General features: G+C 50.8%; 1 protein-coding gene and 1 long non-coding RNA gene across 2 annotated transcripts; both read right to left on the bottom strand.

The window, feature by feature from the left end:
- Positions 1 to 223: 223 nt before the first annotated feature.
- On the bottom strand, positions 224 to 4009 carry LOC142558052 (uncharacterized). The gene is made up of 3 exons (XR_012822938.1): positions 3768 to 4009; positions 3519 to 3689; positions 224 to 2807 (listed from the first exon to the last, which is right to left on the bottom strand). It is a non-coding gene; the product is annotated as an uncharacterized LOC142558052 (long non-coding RNA).
- A 3092-nt stretch (positions 4010 to 7101) lies between these two features.
- On the bottom strand, positions 7102 to 9742 carry LOC142592794 (uncharacterized). Its single transcript, XM_075704468.1, has 4 exons — positions 9226 to 9742; positions 7993 to 8365; positions 7749 to 7870; positions 7102 to 7310 (listed from the first exon to the last, which is right to left on the bottom strand). The coding sequence occupies exons 1-2, from the start codon at positions 9577 to 9579 to the stop codon at positions 8264 to 8266; spliced, it is 456 nt and encodes a 151-aa protein (XP_075560583.1). The 5' UTR covers positions 9580 to 9742; the 3' UTR covers positions 7102 to 7310; positions 7749 to 7870; positions 7993 to 8263.
- Between the last annotated feature and the right edge of the window lie 6431 nt (positions 9743 to 16173).

Here is a 16173-nt window from a genome sequence, read left to right as displayed (position 1 = left end):
GCAAAGGAGGTCTTTCAGTTGTCGGGTGGGTGGTGTGATCGGCAATGCCTGCCCCTCTGTAAAAGGGGAGAGAGAGTGAGCGCAGAGCAAGGTGGACAATAAAAGGCAGAGGGCGGAAAGATCATAAGGCGTCTCCGCGCGCGCGACAAGCGGGGGAGAGGAGGCGTTCGGTCTGGCGCCAGACTGTCTGGCCCTCACCTGGACCCGGCGTGACCGAAGCCCTGTCGTCGCGCTGCATTTAGAAGCGCGGTGACACACACCGGCCCTGCGGAACTCGCCTCTGGGGAAGCAAGTGCACGTGCCTCGGGGAGAGTGGTTCGCTTCCCATTGTTACGCTGTACCGTTCGTGTGCACTGTCAGCGACACCCCCGACAGTACGCGGAACTCCTAGGTGTAATACCGGGCAGCCAGTCGATGGAAATCAGCCAACGCGCGTGGCAAAAAGCCGCATGCCTTGAAGATGAGCGCCATGGCCTCCCCGCAGCTGTGCCCTGCTTATTAAGGTCGTCGTTTGCACGTGCGCGATGAATGAACGCCCACGGCTACGCTTTACTCCAGAGTGCCCTCGGGTGCGGTTCCTTGAAGAGATGGGGGAAAATCGGGCACGTGTCACGTAGCCAGCTGCGCAGCACGCGATTATCTCCGTCCGAGCGCAAAGTGCTGCTCAGAAGAAGTTTGAGGAATTTTTAAACACTCCACATAGCCTTGTTACCAACAATCGCGGATCTTGAGCGTCCAGAGACGATCCATTTCAACGACAAGTGGAAAGAGCTGGGGTGACTACACAAAGGGCAAGCTTGGCGCGTCACTTACGACGAGGCCTTCCGAAGTGGGTGCTCATATTTTGCATGCACTTAATGGCCCAGATGAAATGTTCGCAAGGTAACTTAAGAGACAGGATTGTGTTCAGTCGCTGGTCAACGTTATCTGGCCAAAGTGACCTAATAGCCTGTATGCTGATTACTGAATTGTCTTAGTCCTTTGCTATGGGGAAACAGGAGCTCGGCCAGCGGAAGGGAAACCTTAATTTTAAGATTGCTCTTCGATGTAAGATGTTTTGAAAATGCCTCAGCCTCAGGAAACATGCAAATGCTTCTCGCATATATCACCGAGTACGCAGCAAGGATTGAAGTGGTAGATCCGAAGAGCTACAGCTCTTTTTGTAGCTAGACAATTGGAAGGTCACAAGCGCTATTCGAGTGTCCCGACGGTATATTTAGAGCAGCTGTACTGCTGACATCGCTTGAGGACGCCGCAGAGTATACTGGATATGTTACACGAGGACAATCTGCCTTCCCTAAAGCATAAAGCGCTCGAATGAAGCGACACTTCCGTTTGTTAAGGTTGCACAGGATGTCGTTTAGCCTCGCCGTATGCCTCCTGCCACTGTGCTCGAAAAGAAAAAGAGATGCATTTAATTCTCCAAACTATTACCTATCCAAGCCATCCTCGCTGGTAGCATACCAGGCGCTGTTTCGAGATACAAAAACGTGCTACGTCGGCTGTGTCTGTGACACGATGAGTTATCAGAGCAAAGGACGGAAGGTGTTCTGGTGAAGCGGTCTAGAAGCTGACTGCCGTGTGGGAAAGGAATGGGGACAGCATAAAGGAGATGCAGGAAACGCGGTGATGATTTAGAGCGATGACATATCCACTATATGTGGAGGGCGAAAGAACGATGAACTGTCATGTCATCACGTTCTATGCGTGAATCAAACCCTCATCGCGACTCTACCGGAGCAAAAGTTGTACATTGTTAATCCGTTACCTTGGAACGCTATCGGCTAGAGCTCGGATAACCCTTTCCGCTTCAACAACATTAGCGCGTCCCAGCTCCGAAGAAGCTAGTGTCCCTGTATATGCTCCCGCAGGGAGCAGAGTTGCGCATAGGTCCGCCAGTATGTTCCAGCTATGCAGGGAAGCCACTCCTCGCGTGCGCAGGAGGCAAATGCCGCGCAGTGTTCCATTTGATTTTTTTGTCAGCTGGTCGCGAGCTACATGCGTCAATTGTTCGCAAGCGCTGAGCAAGATGGCAATTTTTAATATAGGCTACGCTCGAACCATTGGCGTAGCTGGAATGGGACGGGGTTCCAACCCCCCGAAATTTTGTTTGTATGCACGTATATACACGCATATACAAACACACGCACGAACTTACATATAGGGGGTAGGATCCTCCTCGATCCCTCGAAATAAAATCTTGACTATGCCTGTGGATCGAACAGCTCACAGTTCGCGTGGAAACGCGCTGTGCTTTGCAACAAAAAGTGGTAAAATGTTTTCCCACATCCAAATGAAGTTTACTCACTGAGGCCGGAAGCCAAGAAATGTTTTCAAGGGTGTTTAAAGAAAGCTTCATGCGCGTAAGGTGGACAGTTATGTGAGTGCATTTTGGCTGCCGAAACCAGCTGATTAAAGATCGTTGCCAAGAGGACTATGGTGCCTGCAGTTCTGTCAGGGACCCTTAACAGAGCGTAATTTATCGCTAACCGTCGTTCACGGCAGCGACACGTTTCACGTTTTCGATATATGCGATGCCGACACGTAGATTTAAACGCATTCCAAACGTTCACATGCGCACATTTTATGCAAAGCCTATTTTTACGATTGATTCATACTGCAGACTTACCGGCTGCTTCGTAGAAGCAAATCTTCAAATGCCAAAAGATTAAGATGGACGAGCGTCCAGATCAAATTTATTTCGTACAAGGGAATAGGTGACCAATGGCTGCATGCTGGCAGAAGGGCAAGAGTGCGGGTTCTTGGAGCCTTGAGGGGGGGGGGGGGGGGGTCAAAATTCAAGGCAACTGGAAAGGCAAAAAGCTATTAAGAGCAACAACAAATTATTTTCATTGGGCTAATCATGTCAAGATGGCAAGCTTGCAAAGTAATTATTCACATATTGCATCTTGTAGTATTACACATTTTTCTTGATCTTTTCATAGTACTCGGGTCAATTTACTATAACACAGAGCTCATTAAACATACTGGCATAATTCTACATTGCTACGTCGACTAAGGCCGATCGAACAAGCAAGATATTGCGGGCGGTAAATGCTGAAGCTATCAGAGCTGTCTCATCAGCGGGAGCGCACATGTTTTCACTTACTGCAAAACAATGAACAGCACATCGCTCGACCTCACATAAAAAGTCAGAAGGCCGACAAAGAATTGAAAGAAAAGACAGTGTAGAGAAACACCACGGGTGCAGCGGTCAAATTGTATCCGCTAGTATTTACTTTGTTTTGAAAACAGTGTTCCAGAGCCACTTAGTCAGAACAATCGTACAACCAAGACAACGAATTGGGCTAGGTGGTAAGTTAACATTCTTGCATTCTTGACGTATATGTGCAGCGCGACATGGACGTGCCGTTCATTCTTTGTCCCGCGTTTGCGTCGCGCTTCACGTACACGCCGGAAAAGCGAACGAGTGAACAACCTTTCATGCCACCCGTACGCATCTCAGTGTGAACAGGGGTGTTACTGCTCCAGATAAATGTAACGAAGGCGAAACTCACATCCATAAACAAGGCGAACGCAGCTCGCATATCCTGGTCCCTTTCGGAGCCGGCCGGTCTCGGCTGATACGTAGTCGCCGGCGCACGTCTGCCTATCCAGGCGGCACCGCGTAAAAAGCTGTGCCGCATTCCGTGCGGTTTGTGCAGTTTGGTGCGCTGCACCCCGTCATACTGGAATGCAAGTTTCAATAGGATGTGTTTCGTATCACTTCACCAAGGTCCTCGACTTAATATCGTCGAGTAACGTACCTACTGCCCGCAGCCGCTGAATGCAACGCACGCTCGACGTCCGCTGATCGCAATGTCGATGGAACTGACGGAAACGGCGAGTCGGCATCGCGCCCGTAAAGTTGGCTTCGCAGCGGAGCAGTTGAACATCTGACGTCGTTCTCCGCCACGTCATAGCTCTCGGCGAATAGTAGTGAGAGCGGCGCTGGGAAAGTTAGGCGCACCTATTGGCGGCGAGGAGTTACGGAGTCGCCATCTATCGGAAGCGCCTCGCTGGCGCAGTATGAGGGATAGCGCGGCGCGCTTCTCATAGGTTTTGCTGTCAGCGCTCACTGAAAACACCACGTGCGAGCTCTCCCGGACATTTCTGTAAGTACTTTCGAAACGAGAGAAGTGTTTTACTGTCTAAATAATCATCTTGGGCAAACTGAAAGCGCACAATCGTTTACAGACGATATCTCTTTACCGAATACGTACAGTGAACGCCACTGCGCGCCGTCGCCGCGATGGGGTCTCCCGAACCGGCTTCTTGCGTGAAAGGTAGGTAGACGCTGAGAGAAAACTATGTGAAATAGGTTCTTATAGTGTTTGTATAACTAAATGGAGCGTAATAGAACGAAGCCTCAATGCACGATCGCGCAGATTCGCAGCGACCGACTGCGCGCCTGCATGCTTGTCCGCGCACTGTTTCGCTTTCTCTGCGCGCGCGTTTTCGCACCGTGCCATGAGCTTTAGGCCGCAGAATATGAGCATTTGACAGTATACAAGGAACCATTGTTGCGTGGGCACTATCACAGCTGTTCAAAAATAATTTCATTGTAGAGACTTCGACGCCTACGGGGACTGTGATGTGCCGTCGCGACGATTCAATATTCTTTTTTTTTTCTAAATTCTATGACCTTTCAATATTATTTCTCGAGTTGCGTCGCACTGTATGTTTATCGGTGTTCTCAGCGTGCAATTTCCCGCTGCTCCTTTTTTGTAATCCAGTGCATTAATTCATAACACAAACATGACCATATGCCATGCTTTTTTTAAATGTGCTTCTTGCCGCTGCCTTTCCACTCCACTGAACTTGCCAGTATCTATAGTATCGACAAGTTCATAGACAAAACCGTCATGACATTAGTCGGGCAGCGGACTCGAACGAGCGTCTCAGTGCGTGTTTTCAGAACATCGCAGACCGGGTGCCGCAGCAGAAATCTTCCTCGCGTCTGTGCTTGCGGCATACCCGAGTTGTAGCCGATGACTGTTTGCTGGTGTTATGTTTCGCGAGCCAAGCTTCACGCAGCTTCTTCTCGTGCGGTTGCGTGTGAATAAGGCTGACACCGGCCTCCGTTACGTGCGTCCGGCCCTGCGGCACCGAGCAGTAGCCTACCATGTTGCGCGCCTTCAAAGGCAGCCACAACCTATTGTAGTGCTTTCAAGCGTTGTAAAGGAGACACTCGAAGCGGGAAAATTTCGCCACTAAATGAGGACCGCAGCGTACGAGGGAATTTAAACTCGTTTTCAGCTCGCTTCGGCGCCCCCGAAGCAGCCGACGCGGCCGCTATGTCCACGTGATCCCTCCTAGCACGTCACGCCGACGGTGGCGCCAGCTTTTCCAGTGGTGGAGCTCGAGGCCAATACTCCCTGCCTGGAGCATATTACAGGAACACTAGAAGAGGGTGCTGATCCCGGGGAAACTGAGAACGTTGGGCCTTTTGTCGAAGCAGCTATTGTTTTGTAATGACGGTCCATCGCAGATGCAGTGAAATCCCCCATTTTGGAGCTGGAAGTCATCTAGGGATGCCGACGCATCCTTATGCAATTACGCAAGGCGAGTGAGACGTCTTGCCTTATCTCAGGTTTCTCCTCATGTACTTCGAGTTATTCTTTCACCTTTCACGAAAGAATTGCCTTTAGTCGAGATACACGGGGCGAAGCGATTCCTTTAAATTGGCTTCCAATCAATAGGTAGCAAATGTCTCTTGTTTTTCAGGCGGAAGCCTTAGATGGCTCACGAGTCGAAAAAAACGCGTTGTTCGGCGTTACGGCACCAAAATTCAAGCCAACCAACTTGCAGATACGTGCGAACCGCTCATACCTCCAAATTGGATTCCAATTGACATCGTGAGGGTCGGCAGTAGAACCCTCTACCTTCGGTGTTAATTAATGAGTTAATTAAGGCACTCGAACCCACTATAACTGGTGGGAGAAAACAATAGGAAGTAACATCGCGTCCGAATGAAAATGTCAAGTGATGTAATGAATGTATCGTGAGAACGCAGGCTTACGCCTTCATCCTCTTTAGCGTGTGCTAAAGTGACAGCCAACTTTTTAATTATTGTGTACGCAGAACATAAAAATCAGAGCTCAACAATAAAACAGGCATGAACTGAAACACGCCCCTTTGTCACCATCGCCTCTATCTAGTAGTCATTTACGAAAACGGGCTAACGCACCTTGCAAACTTTTTGATTTAAAAAGTCGGTAATGTACTTAAACTGTTCGAAAGAGGCTGACGGACTTCGTTGCAAGATAGCTTGAGTCAGTGGACTGTATGACAATAGTATTCTGCCTGATGTAGCTCCGCATCATTTTGCAAAAGATTTTTATTACTAGATTTGATAACAAAATACAGAAATACAAAGGATGGAGAGGGAAATAGGGAGGGAGCAGGCCGGCGACTGCCCCCGAGAGGGGCTGCATCTTCACATAACGCATGGTGAAAATTCCAAGTCATTACAGGAAACTTTCTTTCGAATTCAACAAGTGCGTGTCCAGGCAGCAGTAGTTCACAAGGTAACCAAGAACTTGTATTAATCTTGCCCTGACAGCGAAACTCTATCCGAGCCCATGACAATGTCAGTCTGCTTGCGGTGGGACCATAGCATCCTATATTCTGCACGAATAATTCTTGCCTGTAGGCGTAGTCAACGTGGTCATCAACTACGTATCCGATTTTCTTTCATTCAAGTCTGCATAGTGAGCATGGCGAAAGGTCTTCCCTGCGCATCGTATTACTGGCAGGAAGCACTGTATATTGGAATATTAGGGGAGCTTCGCTCTCGGCAATATTTTTTTTTCACTTTCCACACACCTGGGGTATCTTTACAAGACGTCAAGCTCCTGCTATAGATTTGCTTTGTATCCGCTTAGGGTTTCTGCGATACAGGATTTCTATAAATGCAGAATAAATGTGGCTTCCTTCTCCAATCTGCTGCACTTAATTTGCTCTAAGCACGACGTCAGTATCCTTGACAGGGGCCCTTTGAGCGCACCACTGCCAGACGCTTGGGACGGTAAAAGTATAACGCCATGAACGTTATTGGTAGAGAACTTTGTCCTGCTGCAGTACAAAACTTCAGCTGTGTTTAGATTTGACAATGATTTTATTCGTGCGGGATTTGCCATCTGTCGTACAAAATTAGCGCCGTTCTTGCTGCCGCCTTCTTGTTGTCATGTTCCGCAGCCGTCCACAATCCAGGGTACCTTTGTCGAACTGTGATCGTAACTCGCTTCTGGCGATTCCTACTCCAAGAAGTCCCATCGTTGTTCAATGGAAGCTGCCTGCCGACATTCCTGTAATAAGCACAAGAAACCAAGCATCATTAATAATCGTTCCTCAAATATTTCGCAGTAGAGCTGGTTGTGACCAGTATAGAATTGTCAAATACGCGTTTTGCTAACGACTCGCCGGTTTCTCATACTAAGCCGTGTGCAAGTATTCTAAGCATCAGAAGCGCGCCTGGAACTTTAAGTACTCCTTCCTTTTTCTATTTCAGCCCGTACATTATCTGTGGCCTCAGGGAAAGCGTTGAAGTGCCCTTGTGCAGCACTGTACGAGACATTTTCAAAGTAGCTCGCCAGGGATCTCGAATCTCCTGACGAGTGTACACTAAGAAAACGGTAAAACAATACAGCTTCCTTGCCTAAACTCGAACCTTACACTCAGATTGTTTTCCCTGGTTGACCCTACACGTCATCCAACAAAATTTGTGAACCTTGAATAACTCTCACCTTCAAAGATACTCCGCTTGACGAGCAAGGATAGAGACACATAGCCGGCTGAGCCACGCCAACTGAAGTGGGGGCCGTTTCCATGCGCTTGCCAGGAGTCTTTGGACTTGTCCACAGTAAAACTGCAGAAAAAAAGAGAATAGAGATCAGGACACTTGTTTGTGTAGAACAAAGTACTTATAATATGCCTTGCTGGAAAATCATGCTTTTTTTTCTAAAGTAAAGAAATGTAAACTTGACGCACCTGAGAACTAAAGGCAGGCACTTCGGGCCGGGGTTCATGGAGGACACCTCCAAGTCTTGCAGATTCCCGCACTTTTCCGGTCGTTCCTCCACATATTCCTCAAGAGTTCATCCGATGGTTGATCGCACTTGGTGGCGTTCGGTGTCTCGAGGAAAGGCACGTGGATGACACCGAATTGCCGGTCGTCAGGCACGGCCCAGGGCCAGTCGGTCATTCATTCCGGGCCGCTTAGTCGGGCCCCGAGCGATGTCATGGAATCGGGAGACGCTTGCTATTGGCGTCTCAAAGATCCAAGCTCGAGATTGGCGCTCGCCGACACCACGGCTGGCGCCAGTGCCGCAAAGTGGCGAATGACCTTTTCCGCATGGGTCACCTGCGATGGAAAGAAAAGATAGTGCGCGCATTACAAAACTGAGGCTCACCAAGTGACACAAAAATGAAAGAAAATAAAGTCGACGAGATATCAAATGCAACTGCAGTGTGTATTTGCGGCTGCGATCAGCTATTCATATTCTAGAGCTCAGTTTAGTAAACTCCTCTGATGCAGTGGAGAAACATTTCGTGAATCGTTGCAACCTTGAGCTGATGAAAAAAAAAAACGTATTGTTTCTGACATCGCCGTCATACGAGAAGGAACACTTCCTAGTTGAAACCTCCTCACCCAGTAAACGTTTATAAGACGAATCGCCAACACAGCCGAACGCTCCCCCGAACGCTTCACAATAGAAATTATCAGTTGTTCCTCTACACCAGTGGCGTAGCCAAGGATGGGAGGCTACCGGGTTTCAGACCTCCCTACCCTCGCTATTTTTACGGCCGGCGCTTTAATCATTTTTCTGCCCGGCACGTCGCCTATGAATGAAGGCGCACATCCTTCGAACGCCCGCCCCCGACAGCTACAGGATGGTACAACTACAGTTGTAGTATTATGAAGCAAGCCTGGCAAATGTAACAGGGAACAACAGAACCCTAGCCTCCACCCCCCCCCCCCTCGAAAAAAAAAAAATGGTGTCTACGCACCTGGTACACAAGGCGCTTACTCCATCCTCATTACCCGTTTTTCGTTCTCAACAAAATTACTGAAAGCTAACCTTGTACGCTTCCACACGCGGTATCCACGTGGCTATACGTTATTGGTCGTAGGTCATGTTATACACCGCAAATACAAGCCTATGACCACTAAGGTAATGCGAGAATGGAAAAGAACGACAGAAGTTGAATTCCAAGACGCACCTGATCTTCGGAGAGAGCGTTGGCGGCCGCATTGTTGGCGGGAGGGGGGAGTGCGCCCAGAGGCTGGCGCGCAGGAGTCGACGCCGTGGAGGTCGACGACGATCGCTTGGACGGATGCGCCTCGAGGGCGAGCTCCAGGTCGAGGATGTAGTCGATCACGTTCTGGATGATCTCGAGCTTGGAAAGCTTCTTGCTCCGGGGCATATTGGGCACCAGGTCCTTGAGCTTGTCGAGCAGCGCTTGGATCGCGCCGTGGTTGACGTCGCGTTCCTCGCGGCTCACGCGCCCTCTGGCTACCTTGGCGAGGCTGATCACTTGCTGCTGCTGCTGCTCGGTCTGAAGCTTCATGGTCATAGTCCAAATCGCGGCGACGTCGTCCGTGAACGAGGAAAGAGGGCGAGCTGCAACTATCCAGATGCACTTTGCGCACGGTGTGAACTAGAGCTGGCCACGCCAAGTCGACGAAGACGAAAGCGAAACCAGCTAGAAAGGCACTGACACGTGTACTCGGAGCAAGCTCGGGATAGAATGCTCATGGCAGCGAACACCTCCGAGATTTTATAGAGCTGTGGCGGCGGCCTCCGATGGGCGGTACCCGTGGGCGGAGCCACCTACCGATTCAGTCAGGGAGGCGTCTCTCTCTCTCTTTGACGCGCATCTCTCGCCCGCCGTGTGGCGCCGCAGAATTACCTTCTCTAACCTTCTCTCTCTATCTCTCTTTTTTTTTCCTCGCGACGCGCGTTCCGTGCGCGCCGTTGTCGAACGTTCGGTATCGTACCGGTTCTTCTAAAACTCAGCCCGCAAGCTGTGACGCGCTTTAGCGCTACTTTGACTCCCTCGCCCCCCCCCCTTCCCCCACACCGCTGCTGTCACATCTGCCGTGGCCCGCTCTCTCGCATTCCCCATGCCCGGCTCGGCGGCAGGTCGTGCTTTCCTCCTCTCTCATTTCCCACGGGCCCGCAACTCGCCGAGCTGCTGCCGGCTGTCCAGGTGGTCAACGCGGATACCGTGGCACCTGCGCCGACTGTAACCTTAGCGCTGACGACCGCCTGCTTCCCTCCTCGAACGGCTCGAGGACAAAATTAGAAATAGCGTAAGCGCTTAACCAGGGCATCTGCGCTGATGCCTGACTCAGACCATCTGCACTCACGCAATAAGGCGCCTGAACCAATGTACGAGCTTTTCCGTTTGTTTTTACTGTCGTCTGGAAGTGTTTGCAGCGTCTTCGCGCAGAAACTCTGGATTGATTCTATTCCATATTTATCAACCGCTGCTCATGGCCGGCCTACCACTTCATCGCCATCGTCATTATCATTATCAGCCTGTTTTCGTCTCTCGTGGGTAGTCTATGTATTGCGCAGAAGAGATAAACAGTGAGTACTTATAGGAACACAATCCGTGTCAATGGAGGGGAAATGCCGTAGAGGACGGCAGAGGATTGATTAAGCGATGTAATGAGGTTAAGAAATGTCTGCTACTGCGGTGGGGCACAAGATGCTGACCGCCAACGCGAGGCCTGAAGGGGTAATTGAGACCGCTGGCGGAGGTCTTCGAAACAACCACAACCACTTAATAAACACGAAAATATTAAATAATTGGAACGTCACTACTATATTGCCTATGCCAGCTGATCTGTTTTGTTTACTCGATCAAACAACTCTGTTACGCATGCTCAGTTGCACTCTCCTAGGCGTCTCGGCTGTTTCGCGGCCCTGCCTTAAGTACTTCGAACAGAGTTATGTCAGAATTTTATACAAGAAACAAACTAAGCTGTCGTGTTAAATTAACTGTTAAACATGAGTACCCATGCAAAACAAGATGATATTGCATTTGTATGCATCTGTTGGATCTAGGGTTTCTTAAGAATGCCGCTGTGCTGTTTTTTATGCTTTCACGTGGTAATGGCATTGTATTTGCATTAACTGGTCTACAACACCTTATGCGTAAATTTACAAAAAAACATGTGCGAAGCAGGAGCTGTGGAGCAGCCGCCGCCGTATTTGTTCACCAGCATCTCCTTACAACCGTAAGTTTAATGATGACGTGATATTTGTAGGTGTTATTCACTCCTGCACGATTTCACATATTTGTGTTTCCGTAATCACTTCTGCCACCATTGTTGTGGTCGCACCGCTGGCGCGAGTCGTTGGGAACTCGGCGCTGACGCCCGTGGTTGCACCTGGGTCGCAAGCCCCAAGGGTAGCGTTGGCCTGGCAGCCTGGGGTACAACTGGAAGCATCCGAAGGTCCCGGCAAAGCATGAGTCGACTGGTAACAACAAAACAACTTGTTTATTCTAACATCGCAAAGAGTTGGCGGTCAGGTTGACCGAAGTAGAGAGACGGGAGTGCACTTTACTCAACAGAAGAAATCGGAGCCCTCCTTTTGCGTCCGGGGGCAGCTGCTTTTATACTCTCGCAGTTGAGGGCAAGAAGGAACCCCTCAATAGACGAGCACGTGACTGTACAATGGGATAAGGTGACGCATACTGTCGTGTCGCCGCCGGTCGGGCACAATGGGGAGGAGAAGGTGACTCACACTGTCGTATCGCCGCCGGTCGGGCACAATGGGGAGGAGAAGGTGACTCCTACTGTCGTATCGCCGCCGGTCGGGCACAATGGGGAGGAGAAGGTGACTCCTACTGTCGTATCGCCGCCGGTCGGGCACAATGGGCACATACACTCACACACGCACATGAAGACACGTGGCATCGGAACATGCCTGGACGCGCTTGGCGGGGAGGCGTAGCGGCGACGCCGAACGGGCCAAAATGTCTGCCGCATTGTTGCAGTCGCGCCGGCTAAACCGCGCGTCGTAGGCGAAACGTAACAGACCGCCCCGCCGGGGGAAGGAGATCCCGATGGACAGGGGACTGCATCCGCTGTCCGGGGGGATGTCGCTCGATGATGCTCATAACCGAAGTCGGGCGTCCCTCGACGTTTCTTGAGCGCAGCGCACAGAGAAGGCCTCGTTCTCTCGTTCAGGTTCGCACAGGACACTGCAAAGTGACTTCGGGAGAGTTCACATTTTTGTTCTCGTTCCCGGCAAGCGTTAGAACTACGCTGAAACTCAACCGCTCAGTCAGCAAGCACGGCACAACCCTCACTAAGCCCTGCCAGGCTCTTTCCCCTTCTATACCACTGCCTAGTTCCTTACAGTAGTCTAGAAGCACTTAGAACGCGTCCAGAAATTGGAAAATTGCACTAGAAAGCATGTCATCACTTTGAAACACTAAACAAAAGCAATATGTTAAAAATCCTGCATCAGGAAGAAAAACATCAGTAACAAACAATTTTGAGGCTGATTCCTACGTTAGGGGCTTCGACTTAAGCCATCGGCGTTACCGTTGAGACTCCCCTTTTTGTAACGCACCTCAAAGGAATATTGTTGCAAAGCGAGGCTCCAGCGCAGGAGGCGGCCATTTTTGGGAGAGATGGTCTGCAGCCATTGGAGAGGGCAGTGATCCGTCTCAATGATAAACCTCGAGCCGGCTAGATAGCATGACAATTTCTGAACGGCCCACACGAGACATGCACACTCTTTCTCGGTGGCGCTATACGCCTGCTCACGACTGGTCAGCTTACGACTAGCATACAGGACGGGGTGTTCTACTTCTCCATTTTCCCGTTGGCACAGTACAACGCCCATGCCTCGCTCACTAGCATCGCACTGAACTACGAACCCTTTTGTGTAGTCTGGCGATCGTAGCACAGGCTGGCTTGTTAGGGCGCTCTTTAGGGCGCTAAAAGCTCTTTCCTTTGTCTCGTCCCAGACGACTGTTTGCGGCTCTGTCTTTCTTAGAGCATCCGTCAGGGGAGCCGCGATATCAGAGTACCTGGGGATGTACCTCTGATAGTAGCCGGCGACACCTAAGAACGACCGAATATCGGTCTTCGTGCGCGGTTGCGGGAAGTCTCGCACAGCGGCCACCTTTATTTCAGAGGGGCGGCGACGACCCTGACCAATCACGTGACCGAGGTAGACAACCTCGGCCTGTGCTAACTGGCACTTAGGAGCCTTGACTGTCAAGCCCGCTTCGCGCAGGCGGGTTAGCACTGCCCGCAAGTGTGCCATATGCTCAGACCAGGATGCGGAGAATATCGCTACGTCGTCTGGATACGGTAAAGCGAATTCTTGCTGTCCCCGCAACACTTTATCCATGAGGCTTGAAAAGCAGTATGGCGCGTTCTTCAAACCAAAACTCAACACTTTAGGACGGAATGTTCCCATTGGGGAAATGAACGCCGCATACCTACTAGCCTCGTCTGTAAGTGGAACCTGCCAATAACCCCTGACAAGATCTAGGGTGGAAATAAACTGAGCGCTACTAACTTTCTCAAGGCGCTCCTCGATGTTAGGGATCGGATAAATTTGATCCTTAGTGATGGAATTAAGCCTGCGGTAGTCGACGCAAGGACGAGGTTCCTTGCCCGGTACCTCAACTAAAATCAAAGGGGAGGTATAATCACTCTCACCTGCCTCAATAACACCGAGCTGTAGCATTTTCTTTACCTCAGCCTCCATAATATCGTTCTGGCGGGGTGACACCCGGTACGCCTTGGATCGTACTGGCTCTGGGGAGGTAAGTTCTATGTCATGAGTAAGGACAGAAGTCCTACCAGGCCTCTCAGAGAACAGACCTTGAAACTCTTGTAAGAGCTGGTGTAGTTCGGTTTTCTGCTCACGCGACAGCGATGCTCCACTGACTAAGTCACTAATGACTTGACCGGTGTCTTCCCTGTTCGTCACTGAGCCTAGTCCCGGAAGCTCGACCGGAAGCTCTTCAGGAACGTTTACCATCATGCACACCACTGCTTCCCTTTGTCTATAAGGTTTGAGCAGATTACAGTGGTAAACTTGCTGTGCTTTCCGCTTTCCTGGCAGACTTACCACGTAGTTAACGTCCGACAGTTTCTGAACAATTCGTGCTGGGCCCTCCCAATGCACGTCTAGTTTGTTGTTTAGCGATGTGCGCAATATCATGACCTCATCGCCCACCTCAAAACGACGGGCCCTGGCTGTCCGATCATAATAAACCTTGGCCCTCTGCTGGGCCTTTGCCATTGCTTCACCTGACAACTCCTGTGCCCTTCTTAAGCGTTCGAGGAGCTTAAGCACGTACTCCACCACGACTGGGTCGTCGCCCCTGCCTTCCCACGATTCTCGAAGCAAGCGAAGCGGAGACCGAAGCGAGCGACCGTACACCAGCTCAGCTGGCGAAAACCCCGTAGCCGCATGCGGCGCGGTCCGTAATGCAAACATCACCCCAGGCAGACACAGCTCCCAGTCAGTTTGATGTTCAAAACACAATGCTCTCAACACGCGCTTCATGACGGAGTGGAGCTTCTCAACGGAATTCGACTGTGGGTGGTACACTGAGCTGTGTAACAGCTTTACCCCACACCTTTCGAGAAAAGTTGTCGTCAAAGCGCTAGTAAACACTGTGCCCTGATCTGATTGGATTTCCGCAGGAAAACCAACTCGCGCAAATATGGACAGTAGTGCATTGACTATCTCAACTGAGCTGAGTTCTTTAAGCGGCACTGCTTCAGGGAACTTTGTCGCTGGGCAGATCACAGTCAAAATGTGTCTGTACCCCGTGGCTGTTACCGGCAGAGGTCCCACTGTATCAATAACGAGCCGTCTAAAAGGCTCCGTAATGATAGGTACCAACTTCAACGGCGCCCTCGATTTGTCCCCTGGTTTGCCCACCCGCTGACAGGTGTCACATGACCTTACGAAATGGTCTGCGTCCCGAAAACACCCTGGCCAATAGTACTCTTGCAAGAGACGGTCCTTAGTTTTCTTAACTCCTAGGTGTCCGGACCACGAACCCCCGTGCGACAAGCGCAACAGATCCTCACGATAGCATTGAGGCACGATCAGCTGATCGAACTCCACTCCTCGGCGGTCTAGATACTTCCGGTACAGGACTCCACCTCTTTCCACAAAACGCGCATTTTTCCTGGCGATACCTTCCTTGACATTGCAGCGCACGTCTTCCAGGCTGCCATCCTTTTTTTGCTCGGCTATCAAAGCCGACCGGCTGACTTTTAGCAACCTATTAAGTCCGTCTGACGTAGGCGCGATGAGCAAATCAGTAGATAGCTCTTCTAACTTTCCCGTGTCGGGCATTTCCTCTCCAGTATCTGGCGCCTTCAACGCTACAGACTCAATTTTATTCAGTTCGGGCATGCTCTGAATATCAGCTTGCTGCGCCTCTGACCCTTTCTCATTGTTCGATAACGTCGGCCCCGCAACTACCGCCTTTGCAGCGAGCTCCCGAACCTTCGACCTGGTTAAGGCCTGAACGCTAGCCTCACCAAACAAAAGCCCCTTCTCGCGCAGGAGGTGATCGGACCTGTTTGAAAATAGGTACGGGTACTGGGGGGGCAGCATAGATGACACTGCCGCCTCCGTCTCAAGCGCTCCGAAAGGTCCTTCAATAAGCACTTTTGCTACCGGCAGACACACGCTATGAGCTTCCACGGCTTGCTTGATCCATGCGCACTCGCCCGTGAACATATGGGGTTCTACGTAGGACGGGTGAACTACATCCATCGTAGCTGCGGAATCGCGAAGCACTCGGCACTCTTTCCCGTTCACGAGGAGGTCTCGCATGTAAGGCTCGAGAAGCTTCATGTTCTCGTCAGTGCTGCATATTGACAAAAACACAACTTTTGGTTTTGTTTCCGGACACTGCGCTGAAAAGTGACCCGGCTTCTGGCACGTATAACAAACGCGCGCTTGCCTCATCTCGAACCGCTTTCTGCGTTCGGCTTCGGCTGCCGCCGTCTCCTTACGTTCTGTCGGACTGCTTTCACTCGCATCCGCACTACGTGTGTCCCCCTTTAAACTCATGGGCGTGAACTTCGGCCTCTCAAACTTCGAGCCAAATTCACCCTTTTGACCGTCCTTAGCTCCGCGAGCCCGACGCGTCACAAACTCC

The sequence above is a fragment of the Dermacentor variabilis genome, chromosome 9, assembly GCF_050947875.1.
Source record: "Dermacentor variabilis isolate Ectoservices chromosome 9, ASM5094787v1, whole genome shotgun sequence".
In the NCBI taxonomy this organism is placed as follows: Eukaryota; Metazoa; Arthropoda; class Arachnida; order Ixodida; family Ixodidae; genus Dermacentor; species Dermacentor variabilis.
Note: the sequence above shows the minus strand (reverse complement) of the source record. Positions and strands in the feature narration are given on the sequence as shown.